The sequence below is a fragment of the Mobula hypostoma genome, chromosome 4, assembly GCF_963921235.1.
Source record: "Mobula hypostoma chromosome 4, sMobHyp1.1, whole genome shotgun sequence".
Taxonomy (NCBI): Eukaryota; Metazoa; Chordata; class Chondrichthyes; order Myliobatiformes; family Myliobatidae; genus Mobula; species Mobula hypostoma.
Window position 1 is genome coordinate 93,353,605 of NC_086100.1, and position 19,018 is coordinate 93,372,622.

The following is a 19,018-nucleotide window of genomic DNA, read 5'->3' on the forward strand; positions in this document are numbered from 1 at the left end:
AAACCCCACAACCCGGAAACAATCTCTCTTTACAAACAGCTTTCAGTAGCTGAAGTATTGCTATATTACCATTTTCCTAATTAGTATTACTTATTTTTATAATGCTCACATTACAACAGTATTTGTGTACTTACTTTTCATTTTTTTGGGATCTACTGGGAAAGTCTCAAAGATCGACTGGTTGGCAACCACTACCTTAAAGCCATGTCATCTTGTATTGAGCAGTGGTGCCCTGGGGAAGAGGCGCTGGCTGTCCACTCTATCTATTCCTCTTAGAAAGGGTATACTGACATTGGAGAGGGTTCAGAGAAGATTTACAAGAATGATTCCAGGAATGAGAGGGTTACCGTATGAGGAACGCCTGGCAGCTCTTGGGCTGTATTCCCTGGAGTTCAGGAGAATGAGGGGAAATCTCATAGAAACATTCCAAATGTTAAAAGGCCTGAACAGATTAGATATGGCAAAGCCATTTCCCATGGTCGGGGGTTCTAGGACAAGAGGGCACGACTTCAGGATTGAAGGACGTCCTTTTAGAACTGAGATGCAGAGAAATTACTTTAGTCAGAGAGTGGTAAACCTGTAGAATTTGTTGCCACGAGTGGCTGTGGAGGCCAAGTCATTGGGTGTATTTAAGACAGAGATAGATAGGTTCTTGATTAGGGTATGGGGTGAAAGCAGGGCAGTGGGGATGACTGGATGAAGTGGATCAGCCAATGATTGAATGGCGGAGCAGACTTGATGGGCCGAATGGCCTACTTCTGCTCCTATATCTTATGGTCTAATCTCCCAGTAGGAAACTGGAAGATTGGAAAACATTTAAAAAGCAACAAAAAAAAACCACAAAGCAAGCAATTAAGAAAGGGGAGACAGATAAAAAGTGAATACAGTTGCCACTTTCTGAGATACCTCCGGTACCTAATAAATGGCCACTGAGTGAATGTACGTGGTCTTCTGCTGCTGTTCGACGTGTTGTGTGTTCAGAGATGCTCTTGGTTAACATGTAGTTATTTGAGTCACTGTTGCCTTCTTGTCATTTTAAACCCGTCTGGCCACCCTCCTCTGACCTTTCTTTCAACATGCTGTTCACGTCCACAGAACTGCCATTCTCTGATGTTTTGTGTTTCTTGTACAATACTAATAAACTCCGAAGACTGTTTTGTGTGAAATCCGAGAAGATCAGCAGTTTCTGAGATACCGAAACCATCCCATCTAGCACCAACAATCACTCCACAGTCAAAGTCACTTAGACCACATTTCTTCCCCATTCTGATGTTTGGACTGGACAGCAACTGAACCTTCTGACTATGTCTGCATGCTTTCATGCATTGAGTTGCTACCATATGATTGGCTGATCAGATATTTGCATTAACGCCATTGAGTGTACATCCCTTAAAAAACAAGGAGGGGCTACCATTGGGTGATGTAGAAATGGCTGAGGCTTTGAATGTCTGTTTTGTGTTAGTCTTCACAGTGGAGGTCATGCCTAACATGTTCAAGAGAGAAGGTTACTGATGCGATGGAAGGTGAGCACCTTAATGTAATTGCTATCACTAAAAAGGTAGTGCTGGTCAATCTAGTTAACCTAAAGGTGGATAAGTTCTCTGGTCCTGATGGAATACTTTTCAACGCACTGAAAGAAATGAAACAAGGCACTTATATAATATACCAAAATTCTCTCGATTCTGGGCAGTCCCCAGCAGACCGGAAGACAGTGAATGTCATACCACTATTCGAAAAAGGATGTAGGGAAAATACAGGCCAATTAACTTAACGTGTGTAGTTAGGAAACCACTTGAAGCTATTGTTATGGAAGTAACAGTGAAACATCTGATTAGAAATGGTTGCATCAAGCAGACAGAGCATGGATTCAGGAAGAGTATTTCCAGTGTGACAAACTTACAGAAGTCTTTTGAAGATACTACTGTAATGAGAACAGGTGCTTGATGTATATTTGGATTGCCAAGTGTTTGTTAAGGTGCCACAAAAAGACCAAAAAACATAGAAGTAGAACTAGGCACTTGACTCATTGAGTCTACCCTACCATTTGATCATGGCTGATTTATTTCCCTTTCAACCCCATTCACCTGCCTACTCCCCATATCCTTTGATTAATCAAGAACCTCTGCTTTAAATATATTTGATTGTTTGATACCATAGCTGCCTTTGGCAATGAATTCCACAGATGCACTGCCATTTAGCTGAAGAAATTCATGCTCATCTCTGTTCCAGACTCCAGAATAAATAAAGGACAAAAAGTATTGAAGAGGAAAAAAATTTAACTTGCAGTAACATGGGGGTAAAATTGAAAAGGGTGATGTATGCAGGACTGAGGGTGTTATATTTGAATGCACAGTATACAGAATAAGGTAGACAATATTAAGACCATAAGATACAGAAGCAGAATTAGGCCATTTGGCCCATTGAGTCTGCTCCACCATTTTATCATGGCTGATCCAATTTTCCTCCTAGGCCCATCTCCTGTCTTCTCCCCGTATTCCTTCAAGCCCTGACCAATCAAGAATCTATGAACTTCTCCCTTAAATATACATAAAGACTTGGTCTCCACAGCTGCCTGTGGCAATGAATTCCACAGATCCACCACTCTAGCTAAAGAATTTCCTCCTCATCTCTGTTCTAAAAGTCTCCACATCCACTCTATTAAAGCCTTTCCCTATTTGATAGATTTTAATGAGGTCAGCCCTCATTCTTTTGAATTCCAGTGAATAGGGGCCCAGAGCCAGCAGACACTACTCATATGACAAGCTATTCAATCCTGAACCTCCTTTTAAGCCTCTCCAGTTTCAGCACATCCTTTCTAAAAGTCCCAAAACTGTTCACAATACTCCAAGTGAGGCCTTACCAATGCTTTACAAAGTTTCAACATTACATCCTTGCTTTTATATTCCAGTCCTTTTGAAATGAATGCTGTCGGAGCAGTGCTGCCAGGATAATGAAGGACACGACCAACCCAGCCAACATACTTTTCGTCCCTCTTCCCTCCGGGAGAAGGCTCAGGAGCTTGAAGACGCATACAGCCAGATTTGGGAACAGCTTCCTTCCAACTGTGATAAGACTGCTGAACGGATCCTGAGCCGGATCTAGGCCCTACCCTCCAAATATCCAGACCTGTCTCTTGGTTTTTTTGCACGACCTTACTTTCCATTTTTCTATTTTCTATTTATGATTTATAATTTAAATTTTTAATGTTTACTAATTTTTACTATTTTTAATATTTTAATATTTAATATTTGTAATCCAGGGAGTGGGAAGCGCAGCATCAAATATCGCTGTGATGATTGAACATTCTAGTATCAGTTGCTTGGCGACAATAAAGTATAAAAGGACAGGCAGGTCGGTGAAGTAGGTGGGATGGCTCTGTTGGTAAAAACTGAAATCAACTCCTTAGAAAGAGGGGGACACATGGATTGGAAGATGTACAATCCTTGTGGGTGAAGTTAAGAAACTGCACTTAAGAAACTAAGTTAAGATCCTGATGGGTGTTATGTACAGGCCTCTGAACACCAGCCAGGATGTGGGGTAATATTTATAACAGGAGATAGAAAGGCATGCAAAACAGGCAATGTTATAATAGTCACGAGGGATTTCAATATGCAGGTAGATTGGTAAAATCAGGTTGGTGCTGTATCCCAAGAAAGAATTTTTAGAATGTCAAAGAGATGGTTTTTTTAGAGCAGCCTGGAGTTGAGCCCACTAGGCAAAAGGCAATTCTGGAATAGGTGTTGTTTAATGAACCAGATTTGATTACGAAGCTTAAGGTAAAGAAACCTTTAGCAGTCAGTGATCATAATATGATAGAATTTGCCCTACAGTTTGAGAGGGAAACTTTAAATTCAGGATGAAGAGGAATTTCTTTCGCTAAAAAGTGGTGAATCTGTGGAACTCTTTGCCAAAGGCAGCTGTGGAGGCCAAGTCATTGTATGCATTTAAGACAGAAGTAGACAGACTTTAAATTAAGAGTTTACTTTAAGACTTTACTTTATTGTCGCCAAACAATTGATACTAGAGCGTACAATCATCACAACAATATTTGATTCTGCGCTTTGCGCTCCCTGGATTACAAATCGATTGTAAATATTAAAAATTTAAATTATAAATCATAAATAGAAAATAGAAAAGTAAAATAGTGCAAAAAAAAACCGAGAGGCAGGTCCGGATATTTGGAGGGTACGGCCCAGATCCAGGTTAGGATCTGTTCAGCAGTCTTATCATAGTTGGAAAGAAGCTGTTCCCAAATCTGGCCATACAAGTCTTCAAGCTCCTGAGCCTTCTGCCGGAGGGAAGAGGGACGAAAAGTGTGTTGGCTGGGTGGGTCATGTCAAGATAGGCTCTTGATTAGTCAAGATGTGAAAGGTTATGGAGAGAAGACAAAATGATGTTGAGAGGGAAAAATATCAGGCATAATGAAATGGCAGAGGACTTGATGGGGCAAGTGGCCTGATCCTGCTCCAATGTCTTATGGCCTTATGGTATTCTAAAGGCAGGATGAAGCAAAAGTGGCTGACAAGGGAAGTAAAAGACAGCGTTAAAGGAAAAGAGAGGCTGTGCTATATAGTAAACACTGGTGGGAAGCTAGAGGATAAGGAAAATTTTAAAAACTTACAGAAGGCAACTAAAAGAGCATAAGGAGAGAAAGGATAAAACATGAAGGCAAGCTAGCCAATAATGTTAAAGAGGATAACAATCAGCACTGACTAGAAGGGCCGAGATGGCCTGTTTCTGTGCTGTAATTGTTATATGGTTAAATGCTTAAATGCTTTTTATATATATAATAAAAGACAGGTGACAGTAGATATCAGACTGCTGGAAAATGATGCTGACGAGTTTGTAAGGGGAGACAAATAAATGACTGGAAAATTACAAATGACACTCTGCTCTTTCAGAAGGGAGGAGGGAAAAGACAAGAGACTATAGGCCAGTTAATCTGACTTCAGTGAAAAGAAAGATACAGGAGTCCATTATTAAGGATGCTGTTTCTCTGTACTTAGAGACACATGAAAAAATAGGCCCAAGTCAGCATGGTTTCCTTCAAGGAAAATCTTGCCTAACAAACCTATCAGAATTTTTTGAGGAAATAACAGGCAGGATGGACAAAGGAGAATTAGTGGATGTTGTTTACTTGGTTTTTCAGAAAGCCTTTGACAAGGTGCCGCCCATGAGGGTGCTAAACAAGATAATAGCCCATTGTATTACAGGAAAGATACTAGCATGGATAAAAGACTGGTTGACTGGTAGGAGGCAAAGAGTGGGAATAAAGAGGGCTTTTTCTGGTTGGCTGCCAGTGACTTGTGTTGTTCCGCAGGGGTTGGTATTGAGACTGCTTCTTCTTGCATTATATATCAATGATTTGGGTGATGGAATTGGTAGGTTTGTAGCAAAGTTTACGGAAAGATACAGAGATAGGTCAAGAGGCAGTGAATCTGCAAAAGGACTTAGAAACAGGGGAATGGGCAAAGAAGTGGCAGGTGGAATACAGTGGAGGGAACTGTATGGCCATGCATTTTGATAGAAAGAATAAAGGCATAGATTATTTTTTGAACGGGGAGCAAATTCAGAAGTCAGAGGTGCAAAGAAACTTGGGAGTCCTCTTGTGGGATTCCTCATGCAGGATTCCCTGAAGGTTAACTAGCAGGATGAGTCGATGGTGAGGAAGGCAAATGCAATGTTAGCATTCATTTTAACATGATGAAAGCAAGGATATAATGCTGAGGCTTTATAAGGCATTGTTCAGGAGGCACTTGGAATAATGTGAGCTGTTTTGGGCCCCTTATTTAAGAAATTATGTGCTAGCATTGGAGGTGTTTAGAGGGAAGTACAGGAGGGATTTAAGAGGTAGTGTTTCTTTTAACACAGAGTGATAGATGCATGGAACAAGCTGCAGGAGTGATGGTAGAAGCTGATATATTGGTGCCAGTAAAGAGACTCTTAGACAGGATGTGATGATACAAAATGGAAGACTGCAGGAGGGAATGATTAGGTTGACCTTGGAGCAGGTCAAAGGGTCGGCACAACATCCCGAAAAGCTTGTACTATCCTGTACTGTTCTATGTTCTGTGTTCTAAAGATGACAGTTGTTTCTTTTACCTGTGATGAAGTCCTCGCAGTTTGCAGCTCTCTGTCAACATCATAGTTATTTGAACTTCTGAAGCATGGTCTATGAAAAGAAAAAATAAATTATCGCACTTGCATAAATCTTCTTATTGGACATAAAACTACCACTACTGAACAAAGTGAAATCACCAAGTTTTAGAACTATAGCCTGGTGTGCCAGAGGTGACTACAAAAGAACACACTATTCCAGGGGTGGTCAAACCAGGCTTTTTTGAACCTCCAATATTACCTTGAACTTAATTCCCTAACTAATGAAGACCAAATGACTTCTTAACAGCCTCATCAAATGCATGGCAACTTTGAGGGATCTACAGACAAACCCAAGATCCCTCTGTTCCTCCACATTGCCATTAACCCCGTACTCAGCCTTCAAATTCAACCTTCCAAAGTGAATCACTTCACTCTTTTCTGAGTTGAACTCTGTATGTCACTTCATACCCTCGCTCTGTATCCTGTCAATATCCTGTTGTAACCCATGACAACCATGCCCACTATCCACAACTCCACCAACCTTCGTGTCATCTGCAGACTTACTACCCCACCATTCCATTTCCTCATCCTCATTTAAAAAAACTCACAAAGAACAGGAATCCCAGAAAAGACCCCTAAAGAACACCACTCTGCACTCCAAGCAGAAAAGCTGTATCCATAACCACTCTCTGCCTTCTATAAGCAAGCCAATTCTGTATCCACACAGCCAAGTTTCCCTGGATCCCGTATCTTCTGACTTTCTAAATTAGCCAACCATGGGAAGAATTATCAAGGGGAAACATCATCCTTTCATCTAACTTATTGAGCCCGGAAGAATATAGCATGTCAGGTAGAAGAGGGAACAAGAACACAAAATAATCTGCAGACACTGGGGTCAAAGCAACATTCACAACACGCTGGAGGAACTCAGCAGGTCGGGCAGCATCTGTCGAAACGATCAGTCAACGTTTCAGGCCGGAACCCTTTGTCAGGACTGAAGAGGGAAGCGGCAGAGGCCCTATAAAGAAGGTGGGGGGAGGGTGGGAAGGAGAAGGCTGGAAGGTTCCAGGTGAAAAACCAGTAAGGGGAAAGATAAAGGGGTGGGGGAGGGGAAGCAGGGAGGGGACAGGCAGGAAAGGTGAAGAAGGAACAGGGGAAAGCACAATGGGTAGTAGAAGGAGGCGGAACCATGAGGGAGGTGATAGGCAGCTGGGGGAGGGGGCAGAGTGAAACTGGGATGGGGGAAGGGAGGGGGAGAGAATTACCGGAAATTGGAACAAGAGCTAGTTTTCAGGTCGAAGACCTTTCACCAGAGATGGAAAAGTGAAAAACCCAGTGCAGCATGTTTCGAATTGCAGAGAAAGACAAGTCTGTACAAAATAATGGGAGTAGTTCATGTGGTGTGACTAAAGTGGCACAAATGCAGTCAGTCCTAGAATTGAACCCAGTGGCATCCTATTAGTTATAACCCTTTGTACACTATTCATCTACAGCAGCATATTAACTCCCAGTATTAGACCCTCTAATTTTGTGTGGCACTGTAAGAAAGGCCTGGTGAAATTTCAAATAAATCACATTAATTGGTTGGCTACCACTACACTCAGACCCTACATAATGCTGATTTGTTACAACACAGTTCCTCAATCTTTTATTGAAATTTTATAAAATGAAAAAAAATTCATTCTAAACAACACTGAAAACTTCTAAAGAGCAGTCACCATTACAGTAAACACTTAATCAGCCAATGAGAGTGCTTTACATATGCTCTCAGCCACTCACAGCCAATCACATATTATTTCACTCTCCGCCTCCCCCATGTGTGTAAACATTCTTGCTCTCTCGACAATTTATTCCATTTTTTTCACCCATAATGTCTGGAAAACCGTCTGCAACTTCCAGTGAGGGTAGTACATCTAAGATGTCCAGGAAAAGCATTAGATTGGATGTGAAACTGCAAGTGATACATCATTTGTAAGCTGGTGAGCATCAAGATGATGTTGGCGCCTCTTTAAAATTGGCTACGTCGATGATCAACACAATTATAAAAAATGCAGACAAGAAAAAAGCTTCTGCAATGACAATCTTAATGTTATTATCACTGAAGATGACTTGTTCAAGCTTGAAAAAAATGAAAAATATACTAAATATATGGGTGGATAACCAAACACAATGAAACATGCCACTAAGCCAGCTAATAATAATGGAAAAGGCAAGAGGAAACAAAAAGTCAAGACAAACAATCCATCACGCAATTTTGGAAAAACTACAAAGTTATGGAATCTGTAGACAATCAGAGCAGCTTGGGATGAAGTAACTTCAAACTGCATCAACGGAGTGTGGAAGAAGCTATGGGCAGAAGCATGCAATGACATCCTAGGATTTCAGGTGGAACCAGTCATCCAAAACATTATTGAACTGTCCAATGAAGGGGGATTAGAGGATGTTAATGATGCTGATGTTGAAGAGTTACTGCATTCTCATGGTGACAGCCTTAATAACAAAGAGTTTCAAGAATTGGCAGAGCAACACATACTGGGTGAATCTGAGGACACGGATGGAGAAGAGGAAACACCAGCAAGAAATCTCACAAAATTCTCAGCATGAGCATCACCGTGATCACACACATCATGGACCAGGATCATCGATAATGACCCTGACAGGGAATGAAGCAATAAGGCAAAGAGAATCAACATGATTTCCTGCTACCGAGAACCACTTCATGAGAGGAAACTTAGCCTGGTCCCACCTCTAAGATGTAACCACCACCACTGCTCCACTGATGAATAGGTTAGGCCTATTTGTGTGTTTGTTACTCCACGAATTACTGTGTATACATAAAATAATGTATCATATATCTTGGGGTTGATTTTTAAAAAAGTCAGGCACACATGCCCATTTATGTAATGTTATAACGTCCCCACATAGCATTGATTTACATAGTGCGGAACACATCCTCAGCATTAAGCAGGGCCTGAGTGTTTTCTGCTCCAAACTACCTCAAAAATATAAAAGCACTATAATCATTGCTTTATTAAAAAAATGCCAGCCCTTACTGTGCTGCTGGTATTATATGAGAACATTTTAGAATCAATGGAATTTTGGGAGTTGACAAGCTGTGTATCTATTCTCACAAAGTCATCATCAATTCTCTTCAAGATATTAATCCCAAATTTCTTTGAATGCCTCACCTACTCTGGACCTGTAGGCCTCTTCAATTTAGTCATAGGTGCTACAGCAAAGTGTGGGGCCATTTGCCCATTATGTCCAAGCTGCCTTGTGTAGTTACCTACACTAAGCCCATTTGCTCACATTAGGTCTCTATACTTTTATTTCTTGGCTATTCAAGTGCCAATGTAGATGCTTCTTAAATTTTGCAATTTTATCCTTCTCTTCTGGAAGGAAATTCCACTTTTGTTCCTCACTAATCCTCCTCTATTAAACCAATGCCCTCTAGTTTTAGGTACCCCCAAAGTAGGAGAAAGATGCTGACTATCTACCTATTTATGCATCTCATAATTTTATATTCAGTTTGAAACTCTCTAGACTGGCACCTTTGGAACCCAACTAGCGCCAGACTACAAAAAATCCAGACCACGTACACAATTCTCTGTGGAGAATTGTTCTTTATAACTATGGTGGGACAGCTGTGGGAAATGAATGCTGGAGGATTACGAGAACTATATGTAATTCAAAGTATATGTAAGTTGAAAACATCAACTGCATAGATTGCTAAAGTTGCACTGATTAATTAATGACAGATTAGAATAGATTGTAGCTAATTTTACATCTTTGTTAGAATTAGTTCATCAGTACAGATCTGTAGTAACAGAATGCTGAACTAGTGAGTTTCAACCTGTATCTTAATAAGGACAACCTCACCCCCAGGAAAAACAAGCCTAGGGTCAGAGGCTTCAGGACTCAGGATTATATTTAAAACATTGACATATCATATATAAATAAATATATCATAAATCTTCAAGTCACGGGTTGCAGCTGATCCCTTACGCCTAACTTGCCTGCAACTTATCAATTTAGCTCTTATCTGAGCAAGCATATTTCAAAAGTCTCCTTTTTAATTGTACTACATGTTCCTTTACCTTATTAGTATTTCCAGCACTGTTAGTATTTCACATTTGCAGCATCCTTTATTTTGATAACATCTCATTCTCATTTCCTTTCCCATCCTTATGTTGCACGAATGAGTCAATAAACAGAAGTACAGCGGGCAACAAATTTACTCCTAAAACAACTCTTGTCTATTTAGTAATGAAGTGTGTGCCAACAATAACCATACAGCTCAATCCACAAATTGTGTTTGGTGAAAAGGTCTTGAGCATTGTTCACAAAGGGAAACTAGATAATGAACTGATGATTAAAATATGTTGTTGCTACTCCAAAATGAACTGTAATAGAACAAATTATGAACTCCAACTTTTGAAACAGTCCTGATTTCACAAATTCATTGCAAGCATTTCTATTCTTTTCAGATCACAAAAATCTTCATACCTTGCAAGTTCAAGTTAAACTGGTAATGAAGACAATGTGTTCTTCCTTTTGAAATGAATATAAAAGTGTAATAGAAATTAAAGTGCCACTTAGTGGACAAGATTGTGGGTGATGAAAAATTCTTGTGTCATTATAAAATTTACTATAATAATTAAATTTACAGAATAAATATCAGGATTCAACTTATCCCACGAAGTTCGCCAAAACATTTTGGTATATTGACAAGTATTATTCACTAATTAATTCTGTTTTATAATAACGATACATCCATGAAAATCAAATTCAGAGAACTATCCCCCAACTATGCTGTTTTTTTTTGCTCATCCTCCTCTGCATATATTCAATACTTGTTGAACAGAGCTGCATAGACAAAAATAGCAGTCTCCAACAACCTACTATGCTCATCTGTCAGGTACAGTTGCAATTTTCAGTGGCTCATGAGCTGCCAGCTACAAATGCTGTAACAGTGACGATGAAGCTTTCTGGACTTGACTTGGATTTGTTGGTGAGAGAACCTGGCTGAATAGTTCAATTGAATCTTTTGAAGAACCAACTAAATATATTGAGGGTAGTACAGTTGATGTGGTTTATGGGAACTTTAGTAAGGCCCTTGAAAGTCCATAAGGGTACAGCATGAACCATGAATGTTAAGGCGAAGGGATTATAGTGGTAAAAGACTGATCCCAAAGTTAACAACCCATGGGATCCAAGGCTAGTTGACAAACTGGATGCAAAACTGACTTGTTAAAAGGGAATAATGAAGGGTTGTTTCTCTGATTGAAACTTTGTAACTCACAGGATTGGTACTAGGAGTCCTGCTATTATAAACGTTAAGAACTGGAAAAGGCAATGATAAGTAAGTTTGAAGATGGCACAAAAACTCCTGGTGGAGTTGATGATTACATGCTACAGAATGATAATGCTTGCATAGTAAGCTAGATAGGGTGTTATATTAGATGGAATTTCATCTTGATCCATGTGACATTTTGTACTTGGGAGATCACTATGTGTGGAACACAATGATAAATGGTAGAGCCCAAGAGATTATACAGAACAGAGGGATCTTGATGTACAAATCTAAAACTGTGGTGAATGGGGTCGATGCTGGGCCTGCAACCGTTCAACATGTACATTAATGATTTGGAAGGGGGGTACTAAGTGGAGTGTATTTAAGATGTGTTGACACTAAATAAAATGGAAAAGCAAATTGTGCTGAGGATGTGGAGTGACTACAGCCAAATAGGCAACAGTTGGTAAATACAAGCTCATTCACTTTGGACAGAAAATTAGAAGATGAGGTTAAATGAAGATGGCGAAAGACTGTAGCTAGCTGTTGTACAATTAGGCTTGGGAGTGTTGATGGTTTGCAGCTGCAACAGGCTATCAAGAAGGAAAATGGAATGTTAGTCTCCACTACTAGAGGGGTTGAACTTCAGAGCACAGAAGTTATGTTACAATTGTAGAGGGTACTGGTGAGGCTGTACCTGGAGTAATGCATGCAGTTATGGTCTCTTTACCTGATAAAAGATATATTTGCTTTGGACATGGTGCAGAGGAAGTCCACCAGGTTGATTCCGGAGATGAAGGCCTATGAGGAAAGGTTGACGTCCCTTGAAATATACTTGCAGGGCTTCAGAAAAATAAGGTGGTGGGTGGGAATCTTATTTAAATGCTAAATTATCAAAAGGATAGATAAAAGTAAAACAGGGTAAAAAGGGGACATAGCCTTAAGATATGGGTGAATGTATTTAAAATGGAAATGAAAAAGAACTGGTCTTCCCAGAGTGTAATGAATCTGGGGAATTCTCTGCCCAAGGAAGCAGTAGAAATTATCTCATTAAATGTATTTACAATAGTTACATTGATATTTGCATAGTATGGGAATTAAGAATTCTGAACCCATAGCCAGATCAGCCCTGATCTTACTGAATGGTGGATCAAGCCTAACAGGTAAGAACCTTTTTTTTTTAACCACCTTTTCCCACTTGTATACCCGCCAGATCTGAATCCAAACTTGCCCTGGATCCCATGCAACTCATGAATCAACCTACAGTGGCATGCAAAAGTTTGGGCACCCCTGGTCAAAAGTTCTGTTACTGTGAATAGCTAAGCGAGCAAAAGATAAACTGACCTATAAAAGGCATAAAGTTAAAGATGACACATTTCTTTAATATTTTAAGCAAAAAAACATTTATTTCCATCTTTTACAGTTTCAAAATAACAAAAAAGGAAAAGGGCCCAAAGCAAAAGTTTGGGCACCCTGCATGGTCAGTACTTAGTAACACACCCTTTGGCAAGTATCACAGCTTGTAAACGCCTTTTGTAGCCAGTTAAGAGTCTTTCAATTCTTGTTTAGGGGATTTTCGCCCAGTCTTCCTTGCAAAAGGCTTCTAGTTCTGTGAGATTCTTGGGCAGTCTTGCATGCACTGCTCTTTTGAGGTCTATCCACAGATTCTCAATGATGTTTAGGTCAGGGGACTGAGAGGGCCATGGCAAAACCTTCAGCTTGAGCCTCTTGAGGTAGTCCATTGTGGATTTTGAGGTGTGTTTAGGCTCATTATCCTGTTGTAGAAGCCATCCTCTTTTCATCTTCGGCTTTTTTACAGATGGCGTGATGTTTGCTTCCAGAATTTGCTGGTATTTCATTGAATTCATTCTTCCCTCTACCAGTAAATGTTCACCATGCCACTGACTGTAACACAAGCCCAAAGCATGATCAATCCACTCCCGTGCTTAACAGTAGGAGAGGGGTTCTTCTCATAAAATTCTGCACCCTTTTTTCTCCAAACATACCTTTGCTCATTGTGGCCAAAAAGTTCTATTTTAACTTCATCAGTCCACAGGACTTGTTTCCAAAATGAATCAGGATTGTTTAGATGTTCCTTTGAACCTTTTGAATAGAACTTTCCTCTCAGAAGCCTGGCATTGCAGCTTAAGCAAATGCCACAGCTGGATCACCATAATACTAGCTCTGCACAACAAACAACATTGGAGACATTACAAACTTGCCATCTTTGTGCTCTCCACATCCTCTATCAATTTCATTTCTGACACTGGAGACCAGGAAGCCACTGCATTCATGATATAACATTCAACACATCGCCAAGATCTGTTTACAATGTTAATTACTGTTTCCATCAATTCTCTAATACAGCATTCTTTAAAACAGACAACCTTAGCCCCAAGTACCTTCTGACATCCCATAATAGCACCTCATTAGTTGTCCTATAGGCCTTGTGACCAACCATGGAATAAATGGCTTAAAATATTTAAGCTGAAGTGCTCTTGGCAGGATTGAATAAAAGTAAGTGTTTTTCCTCCAACTTCCTGCAATTCTAATAGCTGGATCTGGCGGAAATGTCTGGAAAGTACAAAGTTCCCACGGCATAATCACAACTTCAGAGAAGGAGCAGTTCAAATCTATTACATATCCTTCCTCAGGAAAGGATATAAAACTGCTCCACCAAGGGGACTGCACAGGTGTAATGGAAAACCTAATCTGAAAGTGGAACACTCATAGGAGCACTTACATAAATCAAAGTTTAACATATAAATCATGTTCTGTTTTGATGTACAGAGAAATTTTAGTCACAGAGCACTGCAGCAAATAAACGTTCTTTGGCCCCACCTAGTCCATACTAGCTTAGTTTTCTGCCTAGTCCTACCCGCCTGCACCCAGATTAGTCCTCCATATCTCTCACATATATGTACCCATCCCAACTTACATGTTACAATTGAACCTGCAGCTACCACTTCTGCTCCCAGCTCATTTCCACACTTGCACAACCCTCCAAATGAAGTAGATCCCTCTCAGATTTCCCTTAAAACTATCACCCTGAAAATATGCCCCATGAGGCATAGAGTCTCACCCACCACGAGGGGAAAAATGGTGGGTCTCACTCCTGCACGTGTTCATCCTATCATAATTTTGTATACCTTGATAAGGTCTCCTCCAATCATCCTAGACTCCAGGAAATAAAGTCCCTTTCCCTGGTCCAGCAATATCATACAAATTTTCTCTGCACTCATTTAAACTTATTGATGTCTTTCTTGTAAGTAGATGGCCAGATCTGCACACAATACTCCAAATTCAGTCGCACCAATGTCAAGACAAGTTCAACATAACATGCCAACTCCTGTACTTAATGTCCAGATTTATGAAGGCCAATGTGCCAAATGCTCTGTGCCAAAACTCCAAAAGTTCTCTTTATGACCCTATCTACCTTCCAAGGAATTATGGATCTTAATACCAGGTCTCTTTGTTCTATTGCACACATCAATGTGGCACGCCACTAGTGACAGATCTCCAATCAGAGAAACAACCGTCTACTACTTACTATTCTCTGGCATCTATCGATAAGCCAACGCTGAATTCACCCTGAATTCCAAGCAAATTAACCTTCAGAGCCAGCTTCTCATGCGGAAATTTGTCTTTCTCAAGCCCACGTAGACAACGTTCACCACCTTCCCTTCATCAATCTTCTTTGTAACCTCTCGGACAAATTATGTAAGAACGATTAGATATGGCTGCCATGTTGACTATCCCTTATCAGGCTAGACGTTGTGGTAGATATTGGTACCAAAAGCAGAGCTAGAAAAAGGGATGAGGTCCTGAACAGAAAATATAGGGAGCTAGGTAGGATGCAGGACCTCAAGAGTGGTAATCTCTGTATTACTACCTGTGCCATGCACTAGTGAGGACAAGAATAGGATGATATGACAGATGAAGGAGTGACTGAAGAATTCGTACCAGGGCAGAGATAGTCAATACGGCTGACCCAAGTAGTTATATATCTGATCCCTTAGAATACTCTCCCTTAATTCATGCATGACTGACGTCAGGCCCACAAGCTTATTCTTACAGCCTTTCTTGAACTATGGAACAAATTAGCTGTACTCTTGTCATCCAGCACCTCACCCTTGGCTAAGGATGTTTAAAATCTCTCTTACAGTTTCTGCAGTAGCCTCCAAAGAGTCCGATGGGATACCTTGTCATACCCTGGTGCTTTATCCACCCTAATTCGTCTCAAAACAGCAAGCACCTCGTCTTTTATAGTATGGATACAATCCATGACCTCACTACTCTTTTGCCTCAGTTCTACAGACACTAAGTTCTGTTTCCTGCGTACATGCAGATGCTTCCACCATCTTTTTTGGCTCCATGCATATGTAACGCGCCGTAAGATTTCACTGCTAATGTAATGGCCTCCCAGTAATGTTTCACTGCTAAGGTAATGGTTTCCCTGTAGCAGAAATGACTAGAGATAACAGAGGCTTTGGAATGTGCGCTATCCAAAGAGAGGTTGTTGTTCTTTGTGAGGCTGCGAGCAGGGATTTTGCGGTCTTTTGTCGGCAAGAGACGAAGATGCGAATGAAAAGAGTTGGTAGACCAGTGGACAGGGTGGACTCAGAGTGAGGGTCTGACGGTCAGCGACTGTCTGATATTTTGCAGTTTGGATTTGTAACCAGGCAACACATCACGTAGCATCCACACAAATGAGATATCTCAGTTTGGCTGGGCCAGAGGCTGTCTTCCCCTAGAAAAAAGCTTGCTGGCCGAACCTGAAGGTTACGCATAGATGACCATTCCGGTCTTTAATAAGACAAATTATGTCCTTTAATATCCTTTGGCTCTCAATTCATCTGTAGATGTTTTTGGGATTCTCCTTCACCTTATCTGTTCGGGCAATTTCATGTCTTCTTTTAGCCCTCCTGATTTCTCTCTTAAGTGTTTTCTGTATTTGTTATATTCAATTGTCTCATTTGATCCTAATTGCCTACAGCTGAAACACTCCTCCCGGTCCTTTACCGGGGCCACAATATCCTTTGTTAAGCAAGGTTTCATAAACCCATTAGCCTTGCATTTTATTCCAAAAGGAACACAAATTCTGAACTTTTTCACTCTTTCTAAGGCCTCTCACTTACCAAGCATCTTTGCAGGAAAACAACCTATCCTAATTCACACCTGCCAGATCCCTTCTGATGCCATCAAAATTGGACTTTCTCCCATTTACAATCTCAACCTGATAACCACTCCTATCCTTCTCCATAATTAGACAAAATTACACATAACTATAGTCTCCAAAATTACCTCCATATTACAGATCTATCCTTCTCCATAATTACACCAGCAAGAAGTTCATCAAGCTGCAGCTTCTTAAATTCTGGATCACTTAGGAGATTAAAGACATGATTGATAGGAGATAAAAGAAGTTCATTACAACTACAGCGCAAAACAAAATGACCGTCAGCAGAGGGAAAGGAGAAAAACAGCCAGTGCAGGGTATTGCTGTAGCCACCCCACTCAACAAGTACAATGCAGTGGATACTCTTGGAGGAGATAACATAAAAGTTATGATACATAATGGTACCCACAGCAAACTAGGAAGAAGGGCGAGGTCCAGAAGAGAGAGTATAGGCAGCAAGGTAGGATGCTGAAAAGCAGGACCCTTTAAGAGTGGTAAAATCTCCGTATTACTGTCTGTGCCATGTGCTAGTGAGGGTAAGAATAGGATGATCCGGACTTCTGGTCAAGGGATGGCGATGGTTTAGTCGCTAAAAGCTATCGCTCCGTTCTATTTCTTTTCTCCACACTCCTTCTCTCCCTTTTTTTCACTCCAAACTGTTAAAGTTTTTATTTTCCCTCCTGCCTGCGAATACACCTGTTTTACAATGGCGTCAAAGACCACTAAATCGGGGAAAAAAGAAGTTCCAGTGGCCGGCTTCTAGGGCGAAAACATTATCTTGATATTAGAACAGCATCGACAGGAGATAATTACTGAATTTAAGTCTTCTTTCAGTTCGTTGGAATCAAAATTGGATCAAATTAAATCCAAAGTGGAGGATCGCGCCCAACGTTTATCACATCTCAAGTTTGCCACGGATGATTTAGACCGCCGTTTTAAAGAGTTGGAAAACGTTTCTTCCAGCTTGAGAAATCACAACAGCAAGCTCGTATCCAAAGTTACCAACCTAGAAAGTCAGATGCAGATGTCAAAATCTACATATTCTTGGCTTGCCAGGGTCTATCACAAGTGGATCCCCTGCTGAATTTTTTCCCACTTTGCTATCTGAGATTTTTGGAAACGATATACGTTCGACCCCAGCCGAGATAGACGGAGCTCATTGTATTTTAGCGCCTAAGCTGGAGCCAGGGCACAGGCCACGCCCTATAATTATTCGTTTTCATCGTTACCAGATCAAAAATCACTTGCTTAAAGAAGCCTGTCAGAGAGGGAAGTTAATATAAGGGTCAATCAATTCGTGTTGTCGAGGACTATGCTCCCCAATTTCTGAGTCTGCGAGCCGAGTATAAAGGAGTCATGAAAGAACCATATAATCGCCAGGTCTTCCCTTCGATTTCCAGCTCGCCCACGAATATATCTTACTAGTGGAGGCAAAAAGTGGTTTAACTCGGCTACAGAAGCTCAGAAATTTATTGATAGCCTCCCTGTTACTTCCAGTCCCTCAGATTCAGTTTGATTACTCATACTGGTGGAAAAGTACTTTTTTTTCCCTGTTGTTTTTCCCTGATCTTTCTTTCTTCAGTCAATAAATTTTTTTTCATAGTTTCTTTTCATAGATTTTTTTGGATCGGGACTACAGAGCGTCGTGGGAGCTGAATTCTGAAGGAAGGCAATTTTTAAAAAAAAACTTCTTCAAGTGCAAGAAGGGCGAGACTGCGCAGGCGCGTGACGTCAACAGAACCGCGCGGAGAGTTTAAAAAGGAGACCACCCTATACAGCTGGTAGCTGTCGGAGCGAGCAGTGGAGTGAGTGGGAGCAGAGTGTAGGCCTTTGGCTTCAACGGGCTTCGGCAGTAAACGGGAAGAGTCGAGAGCGAGGCACCAATTCTTTTTTTCTCCCCGCCCCGCCAACCCCTTTCGCGAATCAGCCCGGACAGGCAGGAACAGCAGGGCTCTCACAGCTAACGGTTTAAAAAGTTCGTCTGTTTGGCGAGGTAAGTGGGTGAGTAGACTTATTTTTCCTGTTTCATTCCTGTAGAATTAGGTAGCATGCCTGCAGGGTTAGTGCTTTGTTCAGAGTGTCAGATGTGGAAATCCTGGAAGACCTCCAGCCTCCCTGATGGCCACATCTGCGCCAGGTGCACTGAGTTACAGCTCCTCAGAGACTGTGTTAGGGATCTGGAGCCGCAGCTTGATGACCTACTGCTCATCAGGGAAAGTGAAGAGGTGATAGACAGGAGCTACAAGGAGGTAGTCATCCCTAGGCTACAGGGGTCAGAAAACTGGGTCACTGTCAAGAGAGGGAAGGGAAATGCCCGGATAGTGGAGAGCACACCTGTGGCTGTCCCCCTCAGCAACAAATAGCTTGCTCTGGATGCTGTTGAGGGGGATGACCTGACAGGGGATGCCTACGGTGACCGGGTCTCTGGCACTGAGCCTGGCACTGTT

At 41.1% G+C, this 19,018-nt stretch overlaps 1 protein-coding gene across 4 annotated transcripts in view; it reads right to left on the reverse strand.

Moving 5' to 3' along the window:
• The window catches only part of ryk (receptor like tyrosine kinase), a 408,854-nt gene that overhangs the window by 133,720 nt on the left and 256,116 nt on the right, over positions 1-19,018 (reverse strand). For all 4 annotated transcript variants that reach the window (XR_010017706.1, XR_010017704.1, XR_010017705.1 and 1 more), the window contains exon 11: positions 6,103-6,172. Coding sequence is in view for 1 of the 4 variants with exons in the window: in XM_063046162.1 (XP_062902232.1) it covers positions 6,103-6,172 (70 nt within the window). In the remaining 3 variants the exon portion in view is untranslated. The remainder of the gene's footprint in view (positions 1-6,102; positions 6,173-19,018) is intronic.